Source organism: Ylistrum balloti, unplaced genomic scaffold (assembly GCF_031769215.1).
Source record: "Ylistrum balloti isolate Yb309-2 unplaced genomic scaffold, AGI_CSIRO_Ybal_v1 Utg370028, whole genome shotgun sequence".
Lineage (NCBI taxonomy): Eukaryota > Metazoa > Mollusca > Bivalvia > Pectinida > Pectinidae > Ylistrum > Ylistrum balloti.
In genome coordinates, this window is record NW_026782092.1 from 940,965 (window position 1) to 967,938 (window position 26,974).

The 26,974-nt window shown below is 32.0% G+C and overlaps 3 protein-coding genes across 3 annotated transcripts; 2 read left to right on the top strand and 1 right to left on the bottom strand.

Annotated features, from left to right (window-relative positions):
* The first annotated feature begins 3,083 nt into the window (after positions 1-3,083).
* LOC132548836 (cell cycle checkpoint protein RAD1-like) lies at positions 3,084-8,126 on the top strand. The gene is made up of 8 exons (XM_060212730.1): positions 3,084-3,219; positions 3,806-3,961; positions 4,867-4,961; positions 5,328-5,439; positions 5,929-6,051; positions 6,644-6,708; positions 7,013-7,157; positions 7,327-8,126. Exons 1-8 carry the CDS (start codon positions 3,097-3,099, stop codon positions 7,363-7,365), a joined length of 858 nt encoding a protein of 285 aa, XP_060068713.1. The 5' UTR covers positions 3,084-3,096; the 3' UTR covers positions 7,366-8,126.
* A 5,738-nt stretch (positions 8,127-13,864) lies between these two features.
* Positions 13,865-22,279, bottom strand: LOC132548819 (SAGA-associated factor 29-like). The gene is made up of 10 exons (XM_060212712.1): positions 22,207-22,279; positions 20,968-21,204; positions 20,006-20,081; positions 19,539-19,611; positions 18,780-18,856; positions 18,006-18,108; positions 16,714-16,896; positions 15,725-15,818; positions 15,339-15,407; positions 13,865-14,931 (listed from the first exon to the last, which is right to left on the bottom strand). The coding sequence occupies exons 2-10, from the start codon at positions 21,124-21,126 to the stop codon at positions 14,815-14,817; spliced, it is 951 nt and encodes a 316-aa protein (XP_060068695.1). The 5' UTR covers positions 21,127-21,204; positions 22,207-22,279; the 3' UTR covers positions 13,865-14,814.
* A 178-nt stretch (positions 22,280-22,457) lies between these two features.
* LOC132548814 (TLC domain-containing protein 3A-like) lies at positions 22,458-26,594 on the top strand. The gene is made up of 4 exons (XM_060212707.1): positions 22,458-22,588; positions 24,892-25,096; positions 25,657-25,752; positions 26,277-26,594. The coding sequence occupies exons 1-4, from the start codon at positions 22,458-22,460 to the stop codon at positions 26,592-26,594; spliced, it is 750 nt and encodes a 249-aa protein (XP_060068690.1).
* Positions 26,595-26,974: the final 380 nt, after the last annotated feature.

Here is a 26,974-nt window from a genome sequence, read left to right on the forward strand (position 1 = left end):
AGTTCCTGAAGGGTAAGCGTCTTCTACTTCATCTCCGCCATTGATCAATCCGAGTAAGTAATGTCATGTTTCCAATAAATAATGTGTTTTTGGATAAGGAACGTTATCCTTAATCCTCTTGATGATATGTGTCGCGCCTCCTGTATGTTGTTCAGTGATGATATCACCAGCTGCTACAACGGGATCCCGACTGAAATTATTCTTGCTATCGAGGTGAACACCTGGCAAACTAACACACCCAAATGAAAACAATGTTAACAAAGACGAACATACAATGCATGCTAATGAGCATCAAACACATCTTACTTCAAATTGAAAAAATGAACTAGAATAGTTCACAATGAAGTCATTAAGACGACCATGAAACTTCTCTGTAATGAACCCGCGTAAACCTGCATCTCTTGAAACCCGGTTTTGGGAGTTTATCTACCACTTGCACGAAAATCATTTGTATATATATAACAAGCCCTAAATATCAAATTACTGCATACACCATTGGCTGGGTAAGCATCTAAAATCGTGTTCCTTTTTTCAAAATTTTATCAGCATTTCTCATGAATATATTTACCTCATAACGGCGCCATTTTATCGTGTTTATTTCTAGACTTATAAATCACATCTTTCTGCTTAGTATTAGCCCAGTGTTGTTATACCAACACATGTCACGTGTGACAAAAAAGGTATCAAACATTCCATATATTTGTTTCACAAATAGAATTATTTGTACCTGAAAGTTCTGTATATTGGAAACTATACACAGGCGTTTAATGTATCGCTCTCGCACAAATTACACAACTTAGATTGCGTTGCATGCGATTAAATTTGCATTCAAACGATCAATATTTGCATAAAATGTGCATTCAAACGTTCAATATTTGCATAAAATTTGCATTCAAACGTTCAATATTTGCATAAAATTTGCATTCAAAATAAATTTGATCCCAAATATATCATGTAGAACATATCTACTACCCCATGTATGACATGTAATACGTGTTTTGTATCACAGAGTGCCTTACATAACTAATTTGTCAGATGTTTCTATTCAGTTTGTAATGATATAAGGGATAATTCAACACACGTTGACGAAAGACTTTTCGGCCCGACCGAAAATTAAACTTCAAGATCAGTCCCATTTTGAAATCATATTTTCTTTTTTTAAATTCTTTTTCAATATTGATATGCTGGTAAATATAACTTTTTCTTGTTTTTAAAGTGTTGTTTGTTTATTTGAAGTCGTGTCATATTGTTGTCATTTTCGACAAAGAAAACAAACATATGTATTATTTAACAAATATTGCAATTCAAATTGAAAGGATTCATAATAGGTTTACATGTTTGAATGCGTTTATTAAGATATTAGAAATATGTTTTTTGTTTTTTTGTTTTTTTTTGTTTGTCTGTTGTTTTGTGTTTCATTGTTTATGTGGACACTGAACGGTATTGCGACATAAAGAAATTTAACAACAGACAAAATAGGGGGACATTGTCTTGCTTTACTGAGAATCTTACTCACAAAAATGTAAAAATTAAGGACCTGTGATTACGTCCAACTTCTTATTACATCGACCTGATAGAGAAATATTAACATTGAGCGGGGACGGATATTCGAAGTGATCTATATCATTGTTAGGTCACATCGAAGATATGCTTAATGTTATTTTAAATGCCAAACTTCGTTGGACAGAAAATTTTATAAAATAGAATATCTTTCTATGCGAAAAGAATCGTTTTAAGTAAATACGCGAAAGGTAATTAAAATAAATCTTAATAAACCTGTATACTCCCAACGTATTATTTCTTCTGTCAACACTGTCACTACGAATGCAAAGAATAAATAAATAAATAAAAATAGTAATGAAAATGTTAAAAAGAAAAAACGAAAGAAAAAAATAGACTGATGTAAATAAAATGGAGTGTGATAAAGATTTATTCATATTTCCAATCTTAGAAATTCTCTATCTTTCATATCAATATATAGTGAAAGGAGGCGACAATGTGACAAAAGTATTCCGCCAACGCGACAACGCGACCAAAACAATATGTCGCGCTGACAGAGTACTATTGTCAAATTTTCATGTCGCACTGTCGAGTTGGCGCGTAGGATTTGTCGCATTGTCGCGTTGTCAATCACCATAAACGTCGCATTGTATGCAATTACTTAATATTTCATTAAAGCCTATTTATAGAACGTCATAAACTTGCGTTTTTATAGTACATCGTAGCAAAAAGAAGACTTGAAATTCATTTTTAATTTTTAAAACAAAACAAAATTGGAAACATAGGCAAGATATCTCTGTCAACTTTTGAGACTTCTATAATAAATTACCATCAGGACACGAGAAACTATTTCTAAAACCTTTCCGAAATTAATTATTTTTGAAGGAGAGTGAAGACAATTTCAGTAGCTTCCTCTTATTGGCTATCATCCATAGAGGCACTTTCTTTAACAACAAAAACCTGTCTAAACAGCTGTCATTAGATATCTTCTACTTAACTTGACTTTAGTAAAATAAACGGAATAAAAAATTGGATGGAACAAATGTTAAAACCAAGCCTGACGGAGTCATAGACTATCTCTACATACAATAAACTGATATGTCCTCGTGTGGATCAGCCGTCTCTTAATACACTGTGGTAAAGTTTCAACAATTGACATTAATAACAACACTGACGGGTCCTAGATGGACGAAAGAGATACATGGGGTAGTTTAATACTTTTTTTTAGCTCTACTTAATCTCTAACACTAGCACATATAACGTTTGCCTGACTGGTGAAGTACTTCTATGTATACCAAGAATTCTGATCTTGTCAAGTTGTCCGCCAAACGGCAAAAAAAATAAACTATTTAATGATTAGAGCTCACAACATTACCACTTTTCCCTCAAAAAGTTTCCCTTGTAAAGAATAGTCGTTTTCCTTTCCAATAACTTCAGAACGTGCTTCAAAACATGGCTCAAGGGAACTAACTCGTGATAGTAGAAATCTTTTGAGAAAGGAGGCAAGTTTCTCATTTCCAAACAAATGGCGGGTTATCCGGCAATTCGTGAGAAGTAGAACTAAATGTGATGCGATCTTTTCTATTTTAACCTGCGATGCCATGTGAAATGGCGCTGTCGACTCAGCGAGATGACCAAGACAGCCACTATATCTTACTGGCAAAAATTGACAATGCCAAAAACGTGTCCAATATCCTCAAAGCTATTCACTTTAAGGAGGTAAGATGTATACATACGTACAGTGAATGCTGCGCCATGTAACGATATGGTCGCGTATTTACCCTGCTTCTGTTTTATTGGCTAAATCAATTTTGACTTTCTTCATCCACCATTCTTGTCTCACAATCAGCTGGAAGTGTAGGCATAAGTATACCATTCCAAAAATAGATCAGTTTTACTTACACTTGACTAGTTGAATTTACACCATCCTCATAATGCATGGCCTACTCGATTGGGTGCTGAAGATCACGAGTACAAGACACGGAGATGTGCACGAGTCGAAAATTGTCTTACATTATGATGCAATATCGAAATTTGCATTATCTTTAGTTGCATGTAGCTACAGTGATTGATGTACCACTGAAGAAAAAGGCCGTTTTTTATACTGCATTACAATGTATTATAGCGTCTGAACTGATTCTGGTGTGGAATCAGTTACATATGAACTAGTTTCCCATATGGGATGTGTTTAGGCTTTAGTTTGTGAAGATCGGAAATAGATCGGGCCATTGCATTCATTGTTAAATGCTTGCCAATTAGTCACTTAACAAAATAATTACATTTGAAATAATCTTCATGCCCACAGTCTGCCACTGTGTTTGCCAGTGCCATGGGTTTAAAGGTAACTGTAGAGGACGCAAAATGTGTCCAAGCCAACGCCTTCATCCAGGAGGGACTGTTCCATGAATACCACATCAGGGAGGATCAGATCACATTCAAAATCAACCTGACAGTATTATTAGTGAGTAATTTTGGGCTGCAATATTACCTGAAAAAAACTATCGATCAGGGTATAAGAGTAGTATTTCATGTATTCCTCTCAGTTTTCGTAAGCTTAATATTGAAATTGGAAGATATAAGAATGTAGCAAGGTCAAAATAGTTTGTACATCATGTAATACTAATGATATTGAGGATGAGTTTCACTTTATACTTACTTTTGTCGTCCCAGTGTATTCAAACTTGTTCAATTGCTCAGTGTTAACAATGTAAAAGATCTGTGTTATCTTGGTAAATATATAAGATTTTGTTCTGAGAAGCTCCCTCAGTCACTTAAGTAATATCACTTTTTTGCGTTTGTTTATGGACGATACGATTACTTATACTATAGTCACTTTCCTGTACATCATTACACCTTTTAACATGTTAATATTGTGAATTGTACCTTATAAGTGATATGGCTTAAATTATAAGCATATTGAATTGAATTGAGTGTGATTTTCACTGTAATAATTGTAGTACAAGCTGATCATACAGATAAGATAGATTGATATCAATATTTCTCTATAGGGAAAACAAATTACCTGAACAACTAATATGATGTGCTGTAAATGTACTTAATTTGGGACTCTTAAATTTATTTACACAAACATATTTCCTATGTAAACAATTAACACACAGAAATTGCAATTTGAGCAGTCCTATTTTAGCACATTATTTCACTGTGGAAATAACTAAAATAAGATTGCACTAAATTGGCAACTTTTTACAAAACTTTGAAAAAATGTGCCAAAATATCACCTTGTTCAAAATATGCCTTTGTTAATGGATTTAAAGATTCCAGTTAATTCATTCCTCATTTAAAAAAAAATTGATGATAGAATCTATCTATTAGATGTGTATTTATTTCTATGAATTTATACCTCAGGAATGCCTGACCATATTTGGGACCAGTCAGGTACCTGGGATGACCACCACACTGAAGATGTGTTATGGTGGCTATGGATGTCCGCTCATCCTTATGTAGGTTGCTCTATATGTACTTTGCTTGTTGTTACATAGCATTAAATTTCAACAAATTAATATCACTACTTTCCATATAAGATTGTTGTGAGGTTGAAAATGAAAACAAAAAGATATTATATTCTTCTTGTTTTACCAAAATAAGTTAGAATTTATTTGTAGCTAGTTTGAAAACGAAAAGAAAGCTTTCCCTTTAAAAACATTTTGGCCTTAAAAACCTAGAACATTATTTTTATGTGACAAAAGTGAAAGACAATTGAAAAATTTACTTTTAAAAATGTCAATAATTCAAAACCTAACAACATATGTACATTGATATATTTTTTCTTTGGAAATTATGATAATAGTATCAAAAACTCTGTTTAGGTTAGAAGAAGATGGAGTATTGACCGATTGCAGCATTAAGACTTTGGAACCTGATGAAGTTCTAGATTTCAACTTTAGCAGTACAAATGTCCTTAACAAAATGATCATGAAGGTACTGTATGTACATTACAAAGTTGTATGTAATGTATGGTGGTGTGAAATAGGGTCTGTACAGTTTTTATTTATATTTTAAACTATCTTTAGATCACAAAAATATAACTGCTATGTACTCCACACCATTATGCCAGTATGGGTTCTATATTAAGAACCTGACTGGGTAGGTTTCAAAATTTGAAATTAGAAAAAAAAATCGTAAAGTTTATTATTGTCAGTGTTTTTATATTTTGGTTGGATTTTGCTTCTTTTTAGAATATTGTAGATGATTTAAAGTGTGTATTTCCTTGTTATTTAAACTACATTTAAAGTGCAAAATGTTTGTCAATTTTTTAAGTTTTTTGTCTCTTGAGATAGTTACAAGTCCAGTTACAGTTTCTAAAGTTTCAGACTCCCAAACCTCACCCCAAAATAATTATTATGATCGATAGAAATAAAAGAGCTACATTGATGATTGATATTGTATTTATTTACATTATCATTACAGTCAGAGTGTCTGAAGGAAGCATTCAGTGAGTTAGATATGACTAGTGACATTCTACAGATCCTTCTGTCTCCAGACCAGCCATACTTCAGACTCTCAACATTCGGAAATGCTGGTAGCACCCATGTAAGTGTTATATACCACAGATTATCAGGTCCCGGCTCATAACTTAATACTGATTTCTTATTTTGTCCGCATCACAGTTATATAACTGAAATTTTGTTATTTGTGGAATAAACTCATGAAGTGTTTCATTTAACACAAAGACATGAATGTTTTACTATTTCATGTTTGGTTGACAGTTCATTACTGTTTTTCGTCTTATTAACAGCCAGAGTCATTCAAGGATGTTTCAGGTTACTATTTCAAGCAATATGTGAATGTTGTTTCATGAAATTCCAACTACAGTAATTTAAATCTTATTTCCAAAACAATACCTAATTGTTACATTACTTATTTTGTGATCTAGAACAGGGTCCTCATACATTATATTTGTTGTAACATATAATATACCATATTATTCCGTCTATAAAATACGTATATGACACAATAGAGCAGTGATCTTGGGAAGACTAAAGCAGAACAATTTTATCAGTAAACCAAAATGAAGGTACTGTTAAAATCTTGCTCATTTGTATTTTATAAAACTTTGCAAAAACAACCTGTTGTATTACATTTACAGGTATATAGATATTTGTGAATATTATCTATTTTTCAGTCTGATTTTCCAAAAGATTCAGATATGGTGGAGTCCTTTTTATGTACACAAACACAAACCAACAGGTAGAGTTCCACATGACTATCCTTTTACTCTAGCCATTTCAAAATTGTTTTGGGCATTGTAAGTTTGGTGAATATCCCTAGCAGAATGAAATTTATAAAAAAACATCCTGACATCAAAAATAATTTAACCCCTATACACTTACTTGTACCAGTAAACAACATGTAATACATGTTGGCATTTTTTATGTGAATTTTTTATCATGTGATGTCATACATTACATATGAATGTATTTGGTATTGTCATTTGAATGGTAAACGTAAGTTTTGGGGTAAAAGTGTCATGAACTATTTGCTGTGTTTCTAGGTACAAGATCTCACTTCTAAAACCCTCTGTGAAGGCATTGACACTGTCTACAAGGGTGTCTATCCGAACAGACAACCGTGGCTTTCTGTCTCTCCAGTACATGATCAAGAACGATGATGGTCAGGTCTGCTTCGTTGAATATTATGTAAGTACAAGTAAGGTTGATATCAATGTGACTGAAATTGAAAATCTGTGTGACAAAATATTGATATCCAAAGGAGCTTACATGTGGTATTTAAAAAATTCCTGTACAGTAAGATTCTCTATAATTTAGCTGAAAGGTATAGATTGATGATAATCCTACATTTTTGCAGTGCGCTCCTGATGAAGATGTAGATGACCCTGAACATTGACAGAGAAGCTTCAGTTCTGATGATAGCCATGCATGTCAACATAAGATTTTAATTCTGGGTTGGATTACTATGGCAATGAAATCCTTTGATTTTTAACCTCTGTGACAAACTGGTAGTTACCATGGTGGCAGTGATACTTCAGTTCAAGTGGTTTCCATGGTAACAATAATACTTCAATTCAAGTGGTTTTCATAGTGACAGTAATGCTTCAGTTCCAGTGGTTTCCATAGTGACAGTAATGCTTCAGTTCCAGTGGTTGCCATAGTGATAGTAATGCTTTGGATCTGATGGTTGCCAAGGAGACGCTTATGTTAAGTGATTGTCATGGTGACAGAATTACCTAGACCATGATGACTACATGTACATGTATCATGGAGACAAATAACGATGGTTTAGTTTTAGTTGTTTAGAACTTCAACATTTTTGCAATGCTGGAAAGTTTTCTCTTCTTAGGATCAATCATACTTCATAAGTGATCCATGCATTGTTACAGTTGCAAGAATATTACAAATGATCTTTGTTTCAAATGTTTATACTTTTTTATTTCACAGGAGTAGTTGATGTTTAGTTAACAATTATCCATGAACAGTTGGTGCCCATGTGCCTTTTTGCATGTACATATTGGGACCAGATTTGTACATGTTGCCTTTGACACTTAGTAGTTCAATCTCATCATGAATTCCTGTGAATTGTGTTACAACTTATTGTTTTTCTATGGTACTGTATGTATATATAAGCCTGTATTTAACAAATAAATTGATATGAAGGGATGGAGATAGTTGGAATTTTTGTGACAAACCTTTGGCAATTTCTTCTAAAATCAAATAAATTTGTTTTTCTAGACCTTACAAATTCATTGTTAGACCTCATTTTACAGTACCTCATATAGTGCAAGGGATCTGATTGTTTTGTACACAGTCTTTATATCAACTGCTTTTTCTGATTCATGATATTACAGAAAAATGCAATGCTTATTTTTCAAACCTACATGGAATTGTACCAAAATTATGAAATCCCTGTGAAACCAGCATATTTGCAAAATTGGTTCATTGCTGGATTTACCACATGAACAACATACAGGAGGCCCATCACATGTCCTTCAGAGCAATTAGGGTGGCTTGCCCAAGAATACATCCACAATAGCACAGACCAGACCATTTCTCAGTTTAATGTTAAACAAAAACTGCCATTGGCATGGAGGGTTGAACAATGCTTCTGGGAACTTCACCAGATGTAATTGGTCATATTACACTGCTGGAATATCATAAATGAGATGTAAATAGTATGTAATAGACAGGATGTCAAAATATTAGAGTCCTAGTAGACCAGATTAAACAGGTAGAGGTATTGCCAGTTTATAACTTTTTGCAATAGACAGGTCAAAATACAGAGGGGTCAGATTAATAAAAATGTTGGAATCATAAGTCAGACAAAACATTGAATAAGACAGTTTTCTCTTCAGCAGATTTGTTAACAGACATGATATGTTTATATGTTGAAAATTTCTACTATTTATATATAAAGAAATTGTCATATTGAAGGAAGTTTAATTTGTATGATGTTAAAATTCCTTGTCATGTGCCAAAATGGTCCAATCACAGCCATTGACCACAATAGATGTGTCCACATTAAACCACATCAACAACAACAAAATTCAGTCAAGAAACAGCATGAATGTAATTGTACATTTCAATTACATTTGAAAAAAATATGAAATATGTTACCTGGATGTTGGAAATCAGTTTATTACAGTTGATGACTTGAACACAAAATTAGAATCTCATTTGAAGTGAGCTGATATCTAAGAAATGAAAAAGCAACATACTAAAATGTGATATTAAGCAGAATGTATATCTATTATCACTTGTTGATATAAAGTGGAATGTACCACTCTGACATAAAATTCTGTGTACGTTACATATGATCAATAAACCAACAAAATAAACTTGTATCATACAAATTTTATTTACACACACATAACATGGATAACATACAAATTACAATCAATTTCACTTAGATTAAACTAAGATTTTAAGTGATATTTTGGAATCGTATTTAAAAGGGAACACCATGCACATGGTCTCTTCAACAAAGATGTAATTTTAGATACAAAATTTTTTTACTTTGCCAGACACATTTGACCACAACTGGAATAAAATAACAGACCTCAATCTGAACATCTATAAATCTAGAAGACATTGTTAATAAATTAAGAAATGTTAAGATGGTTTCTTCAAAGAAATGTCTTGTTTACAATCAAATTTTCAGTCTTTAATTACCCTTTTAACAATTTTATTGTAATTTAAATTCATTTCCTTACAAGTTCTTATATCATAGTAAGGAAGGGGAATGTACTTCTATTACAAAGGAAGACAACCAGAAACTGGTCTGATGTGACTGTATTAGCCATATTTCAAGATTAATAGTGACACTTTCTTTCGAAATGAATGCACATATATATATATATATATATATATATATCTATAAGCACAAAATCCTCTCCAAGGTTTTCCATTTCAAAATAACACAAAACATATTTCATTTCAGGATTGAGTATAGTTTCCTACCTACACAAACTGACAGGTCTTCCTGTCTGAAATCAATATTCACTCTGACTGTAAGATGCAGCATTAAATGCGATAATTTGAGGCATAGAAAGTTACACAGGGTATATCATGTACATGTAGCTGGGAAAATGTCAGTTCCAGGGATTCAAATTAACAAACACATTTTCCAAAATCAAAATGGCCACGACTTTTAGAGTGAAATTCATTCTGTAGAAGCAGATTCAACAGACTATTGTAATTCTGATGCATCCATCAACTTGACAACCACATTTTTGGTAATCACTTACACACACAGAACCTTTAACTACAAACTGCATAAGAGAAGACAAACAATCAACAGTTCCATGAAGAATTTTCTAAGAACAAAAATTAATTCATTTAATAATACAATTGTAACTATTTGCAAATTCTTGAAACATAGTGGATTCTCTTTATTTTGAATTCCGACATTAAAAATTTGAAATACATGGTATTTACCAGGAGCATGTTTCTTTCAATGGTTAAATTTTTGCAACATATATTTATTTTCCATGAAAGTTATGACTCTAAATAATTTTCTTATCAGTTTTTTGTTCAAAGTATCTTATTTTTCACGATTTCATTTCATCCTTGAAAAAAAAATAATGAAAAAATTACAATACCTCAACAAACACTGAACGGCATTCTTAATGGTGTTTAATTTCCCGATTTTTCAGTAATAGTGGAAATAAATAATTCACCACAAAATTTAAGGAATATTCATTTCATTGCACATTGTGAAATTTGATAACATGAATATTTGTTTTACAATCAAACATACTCCATTTGATTGTTGTTTTTTATATTGTAAGTAAGGAAGTGTAAACAAGTGAATACACATGTATATAAAACTAATGACTGTTTTACAGTCAGTCTATAATGTAAAGTATAAATGTTACAATACTTCTATATCAAAATCTATAATTATCATAGATTTCATAAGTTTTTTTTTACATATATTACATGATGGTAAATAATCTACAACTTTCATTCAAGGTTACTAAATTACTTGTAATTTCTACACAAGTTCGTGCTAATTAAAATCTGAATACAGAATAGACTATTCCATACTGTAATAATATGGGATACAGAATAGACTATTCTATATTGTAATAATATGGGATACAGAATAGACTATTCTATATTGCAATAATATTTGGATACAAAATAGACTAGCCCATACTGTAATAATATTTGGATACAGAATAGACTATTCCATACTGTAATAATATTTGGATACAGAATAGACTATTCCATACTGTAATAATATGGGATACAGAATAGACTATTCCATACTGTAATAATATTTGGATACAGAATAGACTAACCCATACTGTAATAATATTTGGATACAGAATAGACTATGCTATAGTGTGATAATATTTGGATACAGAATAGACTATTCCATACTGTAATAATATTTGGATACAGAATAGACTACTCCATACTGTAATAATATTTGGATACAGAATAGACTAACCCATACTGTAATAATATTTGGATACAGAATAGACTAACCCATACTGTAATAATATTTGGATACAGAATAGACTAACCCATACTGTAATAATATTTGGATACAGAATAGACTACTCCATACTGTAATAATAGACTATAGACTACTCCATACTGTAATAATATTTGGATACAGAATAGACTAACCCATACTGTAATAATATTTGGATACAGAATAGACTAACCCATACTGTAATAATATTTGGATACAGAATAGACTAACCCATACTGTAATAATATTTGGATACAGAATAGACTACTCCATACTGTAATAATATGGGATACAGAATAGACTACTCCATACTGTAATAATATTTGGATACAGAATAGACTACTCCATACTGTAATAATATTTGGATACAGAATAGACTATTCTATATTGTAATAATATGGGATACAGAATAGACTATTCCATACTGTAATAATATTTGGATACAGAATAGACTAACCCATACTGTAATAATATTTGGATACAGAATAGACTAACCCATACTGTAATAATATTTGGATACAGAATAGACTATTCCATACTGTAATAATATTTGGATACAGAATAGACTACCCATACTGTAATAATATTTGGATACAGAATAGACTAACCCATACTGTAATAATATTTGGATACAGAATAGACTATTCCATACTGTAATAATATTTGGATACAGAATAGACTATTCCATACTGTAATAATATGGATACAGAATAGACTATTCCATACTGTAATAATATTTGGATACAGAATAGACTACCCATACTGTAATAATATTTGGATACAGAATAGACTAACCCATACTGTAATACTATTTGGATACAGAATAGACTATTCTATACTGTAATAATATGGGATACAGAATAGACTATTCCATACTGTAATAATATTTGGATACAGAATAGACTATTCCATACTGTAATAATATGGGATACAGAATAGACTATTACTGTAATAATATACCATACTGTAATAATATGGGATACAGAATAGACTATTCTATACTGTAATAATATGGGATACAGAATAGACTATTCTATACTGTAATAATATGGGATACAGAATAGACTACTCCATACTGTAATAATATGGGATACAGAATAGACTATTCCATACTATAGACTCCATACTGTAATAATATTTGGATACAGAATAGACTATTCCATACTGTAATAATATTTGGATACAGAATAGACTATTCCATACTGTAATAATATGGATACAGAATAGACTATTCTATACTGTAATAATATTTGGGATACAGAATAGACTATTCCATACTGTAATAATATGGGATACAGAATAGACTATATACTGTAATAATATGGGATACAGAATAGACTATTCCATACTGTAATAATATGGGATACAGAATAGACTACTCCATACTGTAATAATATGGGATACAGAATAGACTACTCCATACTGTAATAATATGGGATACAGAATAGACTATTCCATACTGGGATACAGAATAGACTATTCTATACTGTAATAATATGGGATACAGAATAGACTATTCCATACTGTAATAATATTTGGATACAGAATAGACTACTCCATACTGAATATTTGGATACAGAATAGACTACTCCATACTGTAATAATATTTGGATACAGAATAGACTATTCCATACTGTAATAATATTTGGATACAGAATAGACTATTCCATACTGTAATAATATGGGATACAGAATAGACAATTCTATATTGTAATAATATTTGGATACAGAATAGACTATTCCATACTGTAATAATATTTGGATACAGTAATACTGTAATAATATTTGGATACAGAATAGACTATTCCATACTGTAATAATATGGGATACAGAATAGTCCAACTGTAATAATATTGGATACAGAATAGACTATTCCATACTGTAATAATATTTGGATACAGAATAGACTATTATATACTGTAATAATATGGGATACAGAATAGACTACTCCATACTGTAATAATATGGGATACAGAATAGACTATTCCATACTGTAATAATATTTGGATACAGAATAGACTATTCCATACTGTAATAATATGGGATACAGAATAGACTATTCCATACTGTAATAATATGGGATACAGAATAGACTATTCCATACTGTAATAATATTTGGATACAGAATAGACTATTCCATACTGTAATAATATGGGATACAGAATAGACTACTCCATACTGTAATAATATGGGATACAGAATAGACTACTCCATACTGTAATAATATGGGATACAGAATAGACTATTCCATACTGTAATAATATGGGATACAGAATAGACTATTCTATATTGTAATAATATGGATACAGAATAGACTACTCCATACTGTAATAATATGGGATACTGTAATATACTGTAATAATATGGATACAGAATAGACTATTCTATACTGTAATAATATGGATACAGAATAGACTATTCCATACTGTAATAATATGGGATACAGAATAGACTATTCCATACTGTAATAATATTTGGATACAGAATAGACTATTCTATACTGTAATAATATTTGGATACTGAATAGACTATGCTATAGTGTGATAATTTTTCAACATCTTGTCTTAATTTTTATACAAAACTTTCTTGCAAACTGATTTTAATCACAAAACTAAATTTCCAGGAAAACAGTGTGTTTACAGTAGCTGTTTATCAACAATCATCATTATCGTTATTGTGGTTTTAGTTAACAATAATAGGATAATATAGGTATTGAAATACAAGAGCACTATAATTACACTCCTCAAGTGGGTCATTATAAGCATAGATGAACAGGACATGGAAATATAACTGTGACCATTTCACACACTAAAATCATGACGAACCATGTTAAAAGGTAAGCCTACCCTGACACAAGTAATGTAGCTAGCTACAAATACAGACAGACTTTACCCACCAATACCTTGAACTTGTATAACAACTGACAGGAAATTGTCCTTCATATAAAAAGCAACAGAACATCAATCTGAATTATTAACAAATGAAAGTGAAGCAAGGAAATCCAGAGGAAACAAATTTTCTCTCGACAACACTTATTTGAAGAAAACCGGGTCTTTCAACATACGACATACTTGTTATTAATTTTGGAAAGTCTCGCAACCATTCCAATATTTCGAAATTCATTAAAAGTATGCCAATTTCAATATGCATATGGTCGTTTAGTTTCATTTACTTCAATCTGATTTTAAAATGTATGCTTTCATTTCAAAGACTCCATCTTGCATTAATGAAATATTGAAAAACTTTTGTTCAATAAATTAAGTTGAAAAGAGTTCAGTTTGAGATTAAGAAATTGATTCTTTTATATCCAGTTGTATCATATGTTGTATGAAATCAATTTGAACACCTGAGTTTTATTCATTTCTTCTTGTCTTCCTTACATGCAATAACATATCGCTGGGCGACCATGAGGGGTGGAGAGTAGCCATCTTGATAGGAGGTGTCTTCAAATAACACAGAATAGTCATCTTGTGGCTGAAAAGTTCATGAAGAATACTGTTATGTGCAGCTTAATACTTCAACTTTCACAGCTTTACAAAGGTTTTAATTAAAATACGCATATCTTAATGAAAAAAATAACTTGCAACCTCAAAATACCCCTAATACTTTTACTTAGCTTAAGTTTGAAAATGAAATAAATACATAAAGACAAATATTTGGACAGTAGAACAACCCTCACCCCAACCCTGTCATTTTGTTGCACATGGTATAAATGAGCAAATCATTTTCAAACCTAAGAATAATTCTCAAATTTTTCACAAGAAAAATATCTGACAAACATTTTATACTGATGTAAAATTTCTTTTTAAAACGATGTACCAAGATTTGTTTTTGTCCCTTCTATTCAAATATGTATTGGAATACATATGGTTGACAGTTACCTTTTTAGGGGGTTCATGTATGAGGGCTCTGTAAAAACAGGTTGTCTGAGGATACAGTGCTAGCACCAACTGCAAAACAATACAAAAGAAGCATGACTAGGTGATATAAAACAAATCCATTGCCATAGTGTCATTCTTTAGTTACCTTTGATCTCTTTGCTGCAAAATAAAGGGAAATGTTACAGCATAATGGGTAAAGAAGGAAACAAACATAATTAATCATAGATTTTCCTCTAACATATTCATAGAACGCAGCATATTAAAAGGATACATAAAGAGAAGATAGATTGGGAATGGTTCATTTGAATTTTGAGTACAAGAGTTTTGATCTTTTTGGATTAACATTGGTATATTGATACCATGATATTTCTAGTCTGAAATCTTACCATATTTTTAGTAAATAATGCCTCTGGATCAGTTTCTGGGTTAGCCTTCCATATTGGTAATGGAACAATTCTTCTTTTACTGAGAGTATGTCGTCTGCAATATATCATACACAATATATTAAATATATATCATAGAAATTCAAAATTTGATTTATTCATGAGATATTGGTATCTATAAGTGTTCCTCATCTACACGCAAATGATAAAATTTGTGAGCTACACAAATGACAGCTTTCTGTATTAGAACAACTTACTCTCATGCATCTAAGTATCAAGCATTGTGTTTGATGAATTCGCAGAAGTTGTTCAATGTGACTTTTGACAATTTAACCTTGACCTATTACCAACTTAACGTGATCAGGTGTAGAACTTGATGTTAAGATACTTTGGAGTAAATATGAACCAAATCTCTTGAGGAGTTCTGAAAATATAACATTATTTCAGACGAAACAGGACGGACAAACAAGACATACAATATGCCTCCAATAAAACCATGCAGGCAAAAAAGAATCTGCTAATTTGAGTTCAGGAAAAATTGCTCTGTTACATTACTGAAAAAGTGTTACAAGTAGTAAATTCTACTGTATTACACAAGAATTCTCCTGTCTTTTTAAAGAAAAGTTTAATCTAGCCCTGTCAGTAATTCTAAAACATAACATGTAACAGCTGGGAAAAGGTGAAAACAAAATTCCAGGAATATTGAATGTATGAAGAGAAAGAATACACTCCATTTCGCTACTTATCCTAAAATTTAATGCTGACCCAGGCCTAGGTCAGTGTTTTAAACTAATGCCATCAACACTTTGAATACTGCTTCAACATAAATTATGGATGTAAGAATGTAGATAAATTTTTTTTCTAAATTTGGTTTCTTTTTAATTCCAAACTGACTACAGTTTGGGTTTTCTATTTTGGAGAAAACTTTAACACTTTGGTCAGATCTATTTAAACAACTTCTGTGAGAAATCTTTTTTTTGCAAAATACTCACTCTTTTCCTTCATCTGCATCAATGTCATCCACATCATATTTGTTGGTAGAGGAGTTGAAGGTCACGACCTCAGCTAAGATCCAGTTCTCTTCATCTTCTGACCGCACTCTTGCAGCTACCTTGTCTCCTGGTTTGGCCACATAGTTATTATCTGCTGTGATAGCTCCACACAGAGGAGGAGGCCTGGAACAAAAAATACAGAAAAGGTCAGAGGTTATGTAGCAAGTATTGAAAACAAACAGCTCCAAACAACAGGAAAGGTCAAACATGAATCAGCTAGGTCAGAGGTCATATAGTTCCATAGAGGATTTACTTAGGAGATCCCTTGACCGAAACGGAACATACCATGTGTCAGTAGTAAATGAAAGATTGGAAAAGCTCTTTATACAGCTCCAATTCCAGTGGTGCCTATGCCAATAGTGTAACATATGTCCATTTCGTCCTTGTCTGGGTCAATGTTATCACTCTTCATTTCTGAAGGAATTTCTAGCGAACTTTCTGCAATGTTTCATTATCCTAATACCTCAGATAGGTTTGTGTTTTAAGGCTCCAAGGTAAATATGTCGATCATTGAACACTTACTTACAAATACGGTAATTCTCCTTGTTGAGATATGTCTCTATGAAGCTTCATGTTGATACGTCTTATAGTTTAATTGTAATGCTCAGGAGAAAGTTTAAGTATGAAAAATAACAAAGGGCAATAATTCCTAAATTTTGCAAAACAGAATGATGGTTCTGGTGCAATGCACTTCTCTTTGTTGAGGTATATCTACCTTGGAAATTTCATGTTGATACCTCTTATCATTTTTGTGTTATGCTCCAGACAAAATTATGATGGACGGACAACTGAATAGATGGACAACCACAAGTGTATGATCTCCCTTTGGGGAGCTTAAAAAGAAAGCAGGGCCATTTTCCATTCATTTGGGAAAGGGCTTTTTTATTTTTATCTCATATTAGGGAAATAATTAATCCATTAGAAAGGAATTGTGAAGGAGACTACTATACATATTGTGAGATTGACCATATTACGAAGGAATGTGGCCCATATTTAGCCCCACACAGACTCCTAGAAAAAGCCTTGGAAATGATTTTGATAAAAGATTTCAGTGGTCAAAGAGAGTACTGAAATGAAGCATGATACTAGATGTCCCTAGGATATAATGTTCCTGTCCCTATGCAAACCAGAATCTGATGAGGAGGAAAACTTGAAGTCATGATGCTATGGCATAAATATGAACCGAATCAGACAGACATGAGTAACACTGTATGACTGATAGAAAGACTCACTTCTCTCCAGGTTTGCTGACCCATAGGGGCAAAGTTTGTGCATTTTGTTGTAACATTGTCATCAAAACTCCTCGCCTCATGATTGGTTTTGGGCGGTCAGAGTCTGAAAGGAAACATTACAACATTTAATATAAATTTATATATTCTGGAATATTTTATGTACATAACTTTGATATCTATACTGATTTCTAAATAGATATGAAGTATGCAAAGGAGTATTTTCTAATCATTTTGATGTTGGAACTCCTTCAATGTTGCCAACAAACCAGATTTTGTAAAGTCAACCTGACATTGGAAAATATATGACCTGCTTGAATCATAAACAGTACAAAAAAATATTTCTTTCCATTTGACAAAAGTTTGAAAAATTCAGAATCAATATTTGTATCTAATATAGTCAAAATACTGTTTAACATAAAACAACATCTAGTTACATACATTTTTACCTAAACTTTTAATCCATCCCTTCACCCTGGATTTTGAAGGTGTATGATCAGATAGAAGATGATAAGAAGTTGTTGTTGACACTGCTCTTGTATAAAAAATAATGCTGCAGATTTTTCTTTGTTTCAAAGTTTGAGAAGAAAACTACTGCAAAAATTTATTGTGAGAGAAATGGCATCTACATTGACAACACCTACCAACCAACCATTCTGACAGGATTTATTTTCCAGTATTTTACTTCTTAAATCTATCTTAAAATAACTTAAAGATGTTTGGGAGTATTACAGTACAATACAGAATACCGGATTCACAACAATATCAATACACTACCTTTTATTTTACCAAGTCGTCGGTTTTCCCTTATGCTTTTTACCTCAGCAATCTTATCAAGAGCTTTTCTCAATAACCTGTGAATTCAGAGTTTAAATCAATAGAAAACATAAAAAATATACAGCCATTTCTAGTGTTTTTAAATTTTGAAATTATAGTCAATCTACATAATGCAACCAATCTCAAGCAAAACAAAACACAATTTTAGAATTCAAACAAAGGTTTCACATACTGATGTCCAGATAAATGAGTTTGAAAAAATACTTGTAAGATAATGAAATACTGGCCTTAATGACTACCTAATCATGAAAAACTGTTAGTAATAATTGTGATTATTGAACCTCTTTATAAAGGCTACCTTTCTATTAAGGTCACTTTTCTTTGTTACTTTAAGTGGCCTTCATAGACAAGTTTGACAATGGTCCTATAATAAATATTGATAATATGTTTTTGTCATCAGAATTTCTTGTTTATCAAATAATATTGTCACTTAACCAAAAATAACACTGTTATGTCTGTACTGTGCATAATTCAATAAATTGTCAAAACTGTAAATTAACTGGTTTGCTTGGCCTGTTAAGACAAACCTGTTATTGTTCATAGCTAACAATGCTTGGCCGGCCTGTTGATACAAACCTATTATTATTCCTAGCTAACAAAGCTGTCGTCATGCTAGAAATATCTATTTTCTTGTGATTTTGTATAAATGTTTACAACTTACATAACATAAATTGATAGCAAAAGATATGTTTTACTTACTCTGCTTCTAGTTCAGCATCCTGCATGGCTGTTTTGTACAGACCTTTGAGTTTGTTTTTATAATATGGAGTCACTGGAAAAGGAATGTATGAAAATAACAAAAACTGTGGACACTTTTCACAACATATTGTTGGTTATAATCTTTTATACTGATCAAGTAATCATCAAAATGACATTTAGAAAATATTCTTGAAATTAATTGTAGTACAAAAGACTTGTACTGCCATACAAAAAAACTTACTGATAGTGATACTGCACCTGTCTGATATTTGGGCCAGTTGATTTTCAATCATAACTAGTGAACATTTATCAATCAGAATTTAGATCTGATGTCACATTGATGATTAATTTTGTTTCACAGTACATGTATTATGAAATTAACAACTGAAGGTTTATCTTGTGTTATAAAAACAAAGATAGAGTGAAATAACAGCACATATATAACTTTTCTCAAGCAGTCAAAATACCTTTTTGTTCCTGTTGCATCCGTTCATGTGTTTTAGAGATGTTAGTGAGATTGTGCTCTCCCCTGGCTCGTTCATCCTTTACAGATAATAATGCATTATTTTAACAAACCATAATTAGATGCTTGTCATTCACAACTAAACACATGAAATGTATATTTCTTGTCCGAGTTTACATGAACAACATGAGAAAATCCTTTACAGTTCCATGAACATGTCTATCTGCACTGTCATGACTTTAATCAAAATTATAAACTTACAAAAACTTTTTTTTATTAAATCTTTGATCAGTGATGTATTACAATTACTGTATATGTACATGTAAGATAAAAATCTAGATGAAAAATTTTCCAGTTGAAGAAATTTTCCAAGAGTCATTTTCCTTTCAAGTTTGTGTGTATTGTGATTCATCTGTTTGGTTTTAGGAGAATATCTAGAGGTATGAAGAGCCCTCTAAAATAAAGTAAAGTTAACTTTTGAGAAAAGGGAAGAGGAGCAATAACAGGTAACTCCTGTAGCCAGATTTCCAAAGAACATTACTTACTGAATATGTAGTCTAATTCCAAGTTATACAAAGTTATCAGTATAGCTGGTAAATACCAGCTATATGGTATACAGACCAATATTTCAACAAAATTACATCAACTTTTGTTGCTGACAATTTTAAAATAAACTTCATAAAAGAAGGTTCTGAGGTTGATAAAAATGAGTCTCATTTCTACTCTTAGAGCAAATGTATGCATGACTCCTCTCAAAAATATTGGAACAGCTTTGATTTTCTTGTTACACAAACCAAATTAAAATAAAAGTGTATCAGTATACAGTTGCAACTGAAGTATAATATAACTTTTGTCAGGCTGTGTACATGTAGATATTGAAACAAGGACATTAATTTTTTTTTTTGATGTCTAGCAATGGGGCAAATGAGATATTACAGATAAAAAGAGCATTATAGTTATAATTACCTGCACTTGGTGTATAAGATGATAAAGCTCTTTCAACAGGTCCTTAATGCGAACCTCGGCGGCCGCAGTACTGCATGTGGAGTTAGTGTCCGATGACGGACTATGGCTACTGCTAGCTCCTACGCTACTTCCACCACCTCCAGACTTTGTGCGGCCCATGTTTTACTGATCAGATTCTTTTTCCGTCACATGAAAGTGATTGTTTCAATTAGACTGATCACAACAATGATTTTCCATCTAAGAATATAAAATGATATGTATTTTATACAAAAAATATACAATAAATCAAATATAATTATATGCAAACACTAAATTTGAACATATCTATGAAATACATGAATGAACTTGATATTCCTGAAGGATTTCTGGTTTGGGGATGTGAGATAGGAAAGTTCCACCTGAGCTGTTATAGTATTAGAGGAAGGTGCATAAAAATCTTGAGGAATTTGTCAGCATTATAGATCAATTTCTCTATTCTAAAAATTGAATTCTTCTTCCTGTAATAAATATCCCATTAATGAGATTTGCTCATTTCTTTCAAAATTCTACTCAGTTCTGTGAATATAGTTAAACATGTGATGAACCAATGGTTACAGTGATCAGTTATGAAGGGGTATGAATGCAATTCAGTGGGGCATTGGAAGAGCTTCGATTCCTTTGCAACAATACATATAAATGGTATCCACCAGTCCCAAATGCATATAAAACATGAAAAGTTTTCATTTGAGAAATGCACATGGTCAATGACCGAGATCAATGAAAAAACTCAGCTTTTCTTTCTCAGTCTAGACAATCACAGCATCTATATACATCATAAACGCAGAAATATTAAAGAAAAAATGAACCTCTTCCATGTCCTGCATATGCACAAAGCACGCGGATATATTATGTACATGTTGGTCTTATAATTATAAGCCATATTGGAATCGTAGTATAGGCTTAGAAATTAATAACGCCATACAAACAAAATGTGTTATCGTTATTGTATCATAAAAATGCATTTATAATCTACTTCAAAATAAACTTTCAGTAACCTTTCCACATGAAAATTAGAAGCAAAAAAGCACGGTTGGTGAGCTTTATGGTAACTAATTTTGACAGAATCAGCTGATACAGTGAAGGGCCGGGGCTCCTTTTCATTTGATCGTACCATTTTGTCAAAAATTGAAATAATTAGATATATCTGTAATAAATAAACAGAAAAAAATAAAGATTTTATAACAAAGAATTAATGAATACCTAGCTGATGTTCCTTCTCATTGCACCTGGTCAAAAGCTCACTTCTGATAATAAACAAAGCATTCACCGGAAATTGTCCAGGATCTTGTAACCATTTGGTACTTTTCTCGACAAAGTAGTAAAAATATGAAAAATCCCAAGAGTATTCCGAAAAAGATTGACATTTTCTTACAAGCTTCTTAATTGGTCAGAAATTCCAACGACGTCTTAAACGCTTTGTCATTGGTCAATGGACCGGTACAGTTTTCAACATGGAGGAACTATTGCTACTTTTCTGTGGAACATCTTTCTATTTATCTTCCTTTCTCGTTACTAAGCAAACGTTGCTCAGTTTGTTTCGAAAGGAACTAAGCGATGCAGATATTGTCGCCATAAGCGAAAAGTAAGTACTCATGTTTCGTGGTATTGAAATAGTGAGACGCAACACTCGCTCTCATACTCAAGCGACCGGATGCTGATGGAAAATCAAGGAAGAGCGACTATAAGTTAATGTATGGACAGCCTGTTAGGGTGATTATTATAAATTCTTATTGACATATAATCAGACTCCTGGGATTCGAGCGACACTTACTGTTTGAGTAATAAATTTGTTACTCAAATAATTGTCGAATTTGGGATAGTTTGAAACATGCTATTCACTAAAAAAAATTAACATAAACAAATTTTAAAATCCTGTTGCAAATTCCTTCCTGTTACATTGAATTGATGTCTGTGAGGTACAGTTCCTTGTTTCATGTACTGACAGTGTCTCCAAGTTCTTGTGAAATAATATCTGGTATTGGCCTGCAAAATCAATGGTGGAAGGCCATAGGCCTAATGTTTTGAAGGATCATCAGGTAAAAAGACCTTACAATCGATTCTGTTTTGTAGTCGTCACAACTTTATTAAGATAATGTTCTATGATATGTTTGAACATTATTTTGACAACAGTATGAACTACCCAAAACGTAAATTTGAACCTTTTGAATACTGATCAAATAAAATATCAGGTGATTCTAGCATATAGCGAAATGTGAAAGTCATGATGTAGTCAATATCAGACTGACCTGATAAGATCTGGTGATAAGGCAACACTTGTACCCAAATATAGGTTGTGATACTATACACCCCTGCAGTATCGAGGATGTAAAGAAACTTTCAGTTGTATTACTCCTGATCATTCGAGTGGAGTGCTAGCTTCTGTCTCAATCTTGAGAGTCAAATTGAATTCAGATTCCAATCTGGACCCATTTATTTTCAATTCTCCTGTCATGGGGTTGGAACCCGGGACCTTCCCAACTCTAGATGGATGCTCTTCCTATTTAGCTAACTGGTCGCAGATGATTGTCCTCGTCCAGTTCCACTACACTTCTCCCTCCTTATTTTTAGTCTTCATCCCCGAAGACATCACATCTAACAACCGAGGTTTGGGTAGCCCCTTGTTAAGAATTCACCTTCTGCTTGAAACATGGTTTGGTCATGACACTATACGTAACAGGAGCGGTAAAATGCACGGCCACACTGGGTTTTGAACCTGGGACCTTCCAAACTCTAGACGGATGCTCTTCCTTCTGAGCTAACTGGTCACCGACGATAGACCACGTCCAATGGTATATATTTACCCTTTAACCAATTGATCATGTGCTACATTACAAATATGTTTTTTGTGCTTTAACAGCTCATAAATGTAATGCTCTATTCTAAAGTTACTGCATGGTAGTTTTCACATTTTTGTTGGTACAAGATAGTATTGGTTAATAGGATACCAAATCCCAAATTCCTTCTGACTCTACAACTACATATGGACCAAGATTTGACACATTTAGACGTACAAATTGTGAATGTAGGCTTTAGGAAATTACTGTTGCATTGCCTACAAATTTCAGAAGCTATGTAATATGAAGGTTTGAATCCCTGACAAAATGTTTTATTTCATTTTTCAATTAATTTTTTTTGTTTGTGTGAAGGAAACATTGTCAAAAATTATGCTGAAAATAAGTGTTAATTATATGTGCCCTATTGTGTCAATTTCCTGAATTCTGGTCCATATTTATACATTGCAGAATTGTAAATGGCATCCATGGTGTTGTGTCAGTGTATGTTGGTGTTATTGTATGTTCTCATTGCAACGATGATATCTTATACAGCAGGTATGTACACAAAGCAGGAAAGTGGATCTGTTGACTATTTTTAGGGTCTCGTATGGGAAATAGGAATGCCTTAGTAATTACTCTGTCTGATATTCAGTATAATAATTTATTGACCTCTTAACATGAAATTTGGTTAAAATGTCCAGTTCATGAAAATATATTGGGGTCAAAAAGCAAGGTCAAATCTCAAGGTCATTAAGTCCAAAGGTCAATTTGAAATTTTGTATCTTTTTACTGATGAACACTTTGTCATCATATTATGATGCAAAGTTGACCAGAATTTAACAAGAAGACAACTGACCAGATATCAAGGTCACGTGGTTGGACCTTTGAGTCCAAAAATCAAGGACAAAATTAATCAAAATTAAAAAGTAAATTACTGTTGTATGTAAATTATTATTTGTGAAAATATCTTAATAGTTTGACATTCTTTAAAATATTCTAGTCTGATTATAATTCGATCATGATTAAAGGAGGAAAAAAGACAATTTGATAAATGTGTAATAATGATAGCATTTATGGACAAATAAAATTTTTTTCATTTTTCAATTTTAAGCTCCTGGCTGACCAATGCGTTTTCCTGGTTTGGAATACCATACTTTTTCTATGACCTTGTGGTGATGTATAAAGGTCACATGTTGACGTTTCCAGCCATACATGACCAGACGTTTGTGAATAGAATTCAACATTTTGTCCTCCATAACAAAATGCTTACAGTCCATCATTTCTTCCTGCCTTTGATTTTTTTTCCAGTGGTAGTGGTAAGTGTTTGAGATATTTTTCATTCCTGCAACTAAAATGCATATGTTACCCCAATAATACACCAATGGTTTATGTTCAAATTGCTGTATAACTCTTACCTTGAATCTTTTTGTTTATTCCCGGTGATATGATCATAAGGAATAGGGCATTTTTGGAGCTTTTGAAGTTTTATCAGAACTCTAGATAGTCTTAATATATATGTGTATATATATACAAAATATTTCTGGATATGTGTAGTGTAATATACCGTGGAGCTAGTCAGAAATTTATTTTGATTTCATAAAGTGGTGAATTTTGACTTTTAAACCTGTCAAAATAATTTTTTTTTGTGTTTCATGATAAAAAATATCTGGGATTGGTTTTCCATTTCAAGTGAGATTTCATAAAAGTAATCTCACAGAATTAGTTTTTGTTCACCAAGACTCACAAAAATAAAAACTTCAAAGTCTTGATTCAGAAAATCTTATGAAATAAAAACTCATTTAAGATCCTATAAATTAAATGAATTGGAACTAGGATTATGAGTATTTATACATAAAATGTGCTGGTTCTGTTGCAGTTTCTCCGACGAGGTATTGGAGATTTCTTTGTTGGAGTATTCTTTCAATTAGAAGTTTCTCTTCCATTTATAGCTGCACGTAGCATCTTGGTTCAGGTAAAATGTTTCTTCTTAATTTGCCACAAATAGTTTATACTCATATTTATTTTGTGCCTAATCAAAAATTAGATCAGCTATAAGTAAAAACCAAAAAAGCCAAAGGATAAATCCTACAAGTCTTCTAAACTGTCTTAACTATTTGAAGCTACATGTATTTTCTATGTGAATGCTATAACACTGTATATAAATTATGTCTCCCTTAAATCAAAAGAAAAGATCAATTTATTTATATAAATATATATTTTTTGAGGGGTTTTTAAGGCTGAATTAAGGCCCCATTCCTAATCGAAATCATTCATATTTAAGCCAAAGTCCCATAATTTGCAAAACTTTTCTTCTCAATTTTCTAATTTTCTTCCCAAAACGAGGCAAAAATGCTCAAACCTAGACCTGTGAAAAAAGCTATGATATGTCAATAAGGTGTATCAGATGCTTATTTGTGGAGTTTAAAGTAAATATCATAACAAAACTACCTGTGATAAGTGTCTTGATGTTATATTAATTGTCTGTTTTGTTTTTAGCTTCACCAGAAACACACCGTTCTATATGTGATTGTGGGTATTGCAATGATGATTACCTTTTTTGTGAGTCGGATCCTGGTTTTCCCGTACCTGTACTGGCATTACGCAGTATACAAGAACATACCTACCTGGAGAGTTCCTTTTGTCATTCCACTGAAGTGCAGCATTGGTTGTGCTTTCATCCTCTGTATACAGCTGTATTGGATGTCCAAGATGCTCAAAGGCGCTATTAAGCTTATAAACAGATTCAAGTCGGGTAATATGCCAACCCCGGAACAATTGAATTACAATGATGTTGCCACTGAGAAGATAAATTGATTTTCAACACATAACTTTTTTATCAATGTTAACTGAAATTTATACTTTATAAAGTAAGTACCCTGTTATTTTTCAAAATGTTGATTGAATCTATATATTTTTTTTAGAAAAGATTAATTTATCGTAATGAAAATTAAAACCCTTTGTAATTACCCGGCAATAAGCCCATGTCTGGTCTACAATAAATCCACCTATATATTGCTGTTCATTAAAATTGAAAACCAGTAGGTTATATGCCTGTGATAAGCCCAACCTTACAATGTTGGCCCTAGAATATAGCTAGATAAATTTTGTAGAATTACTTCTCCTATTTAACAATGTAATGATATTTTGCTTTTTGAAAATAAGTATAAAAATCAGTTAAAGAATTGTAAACTAGT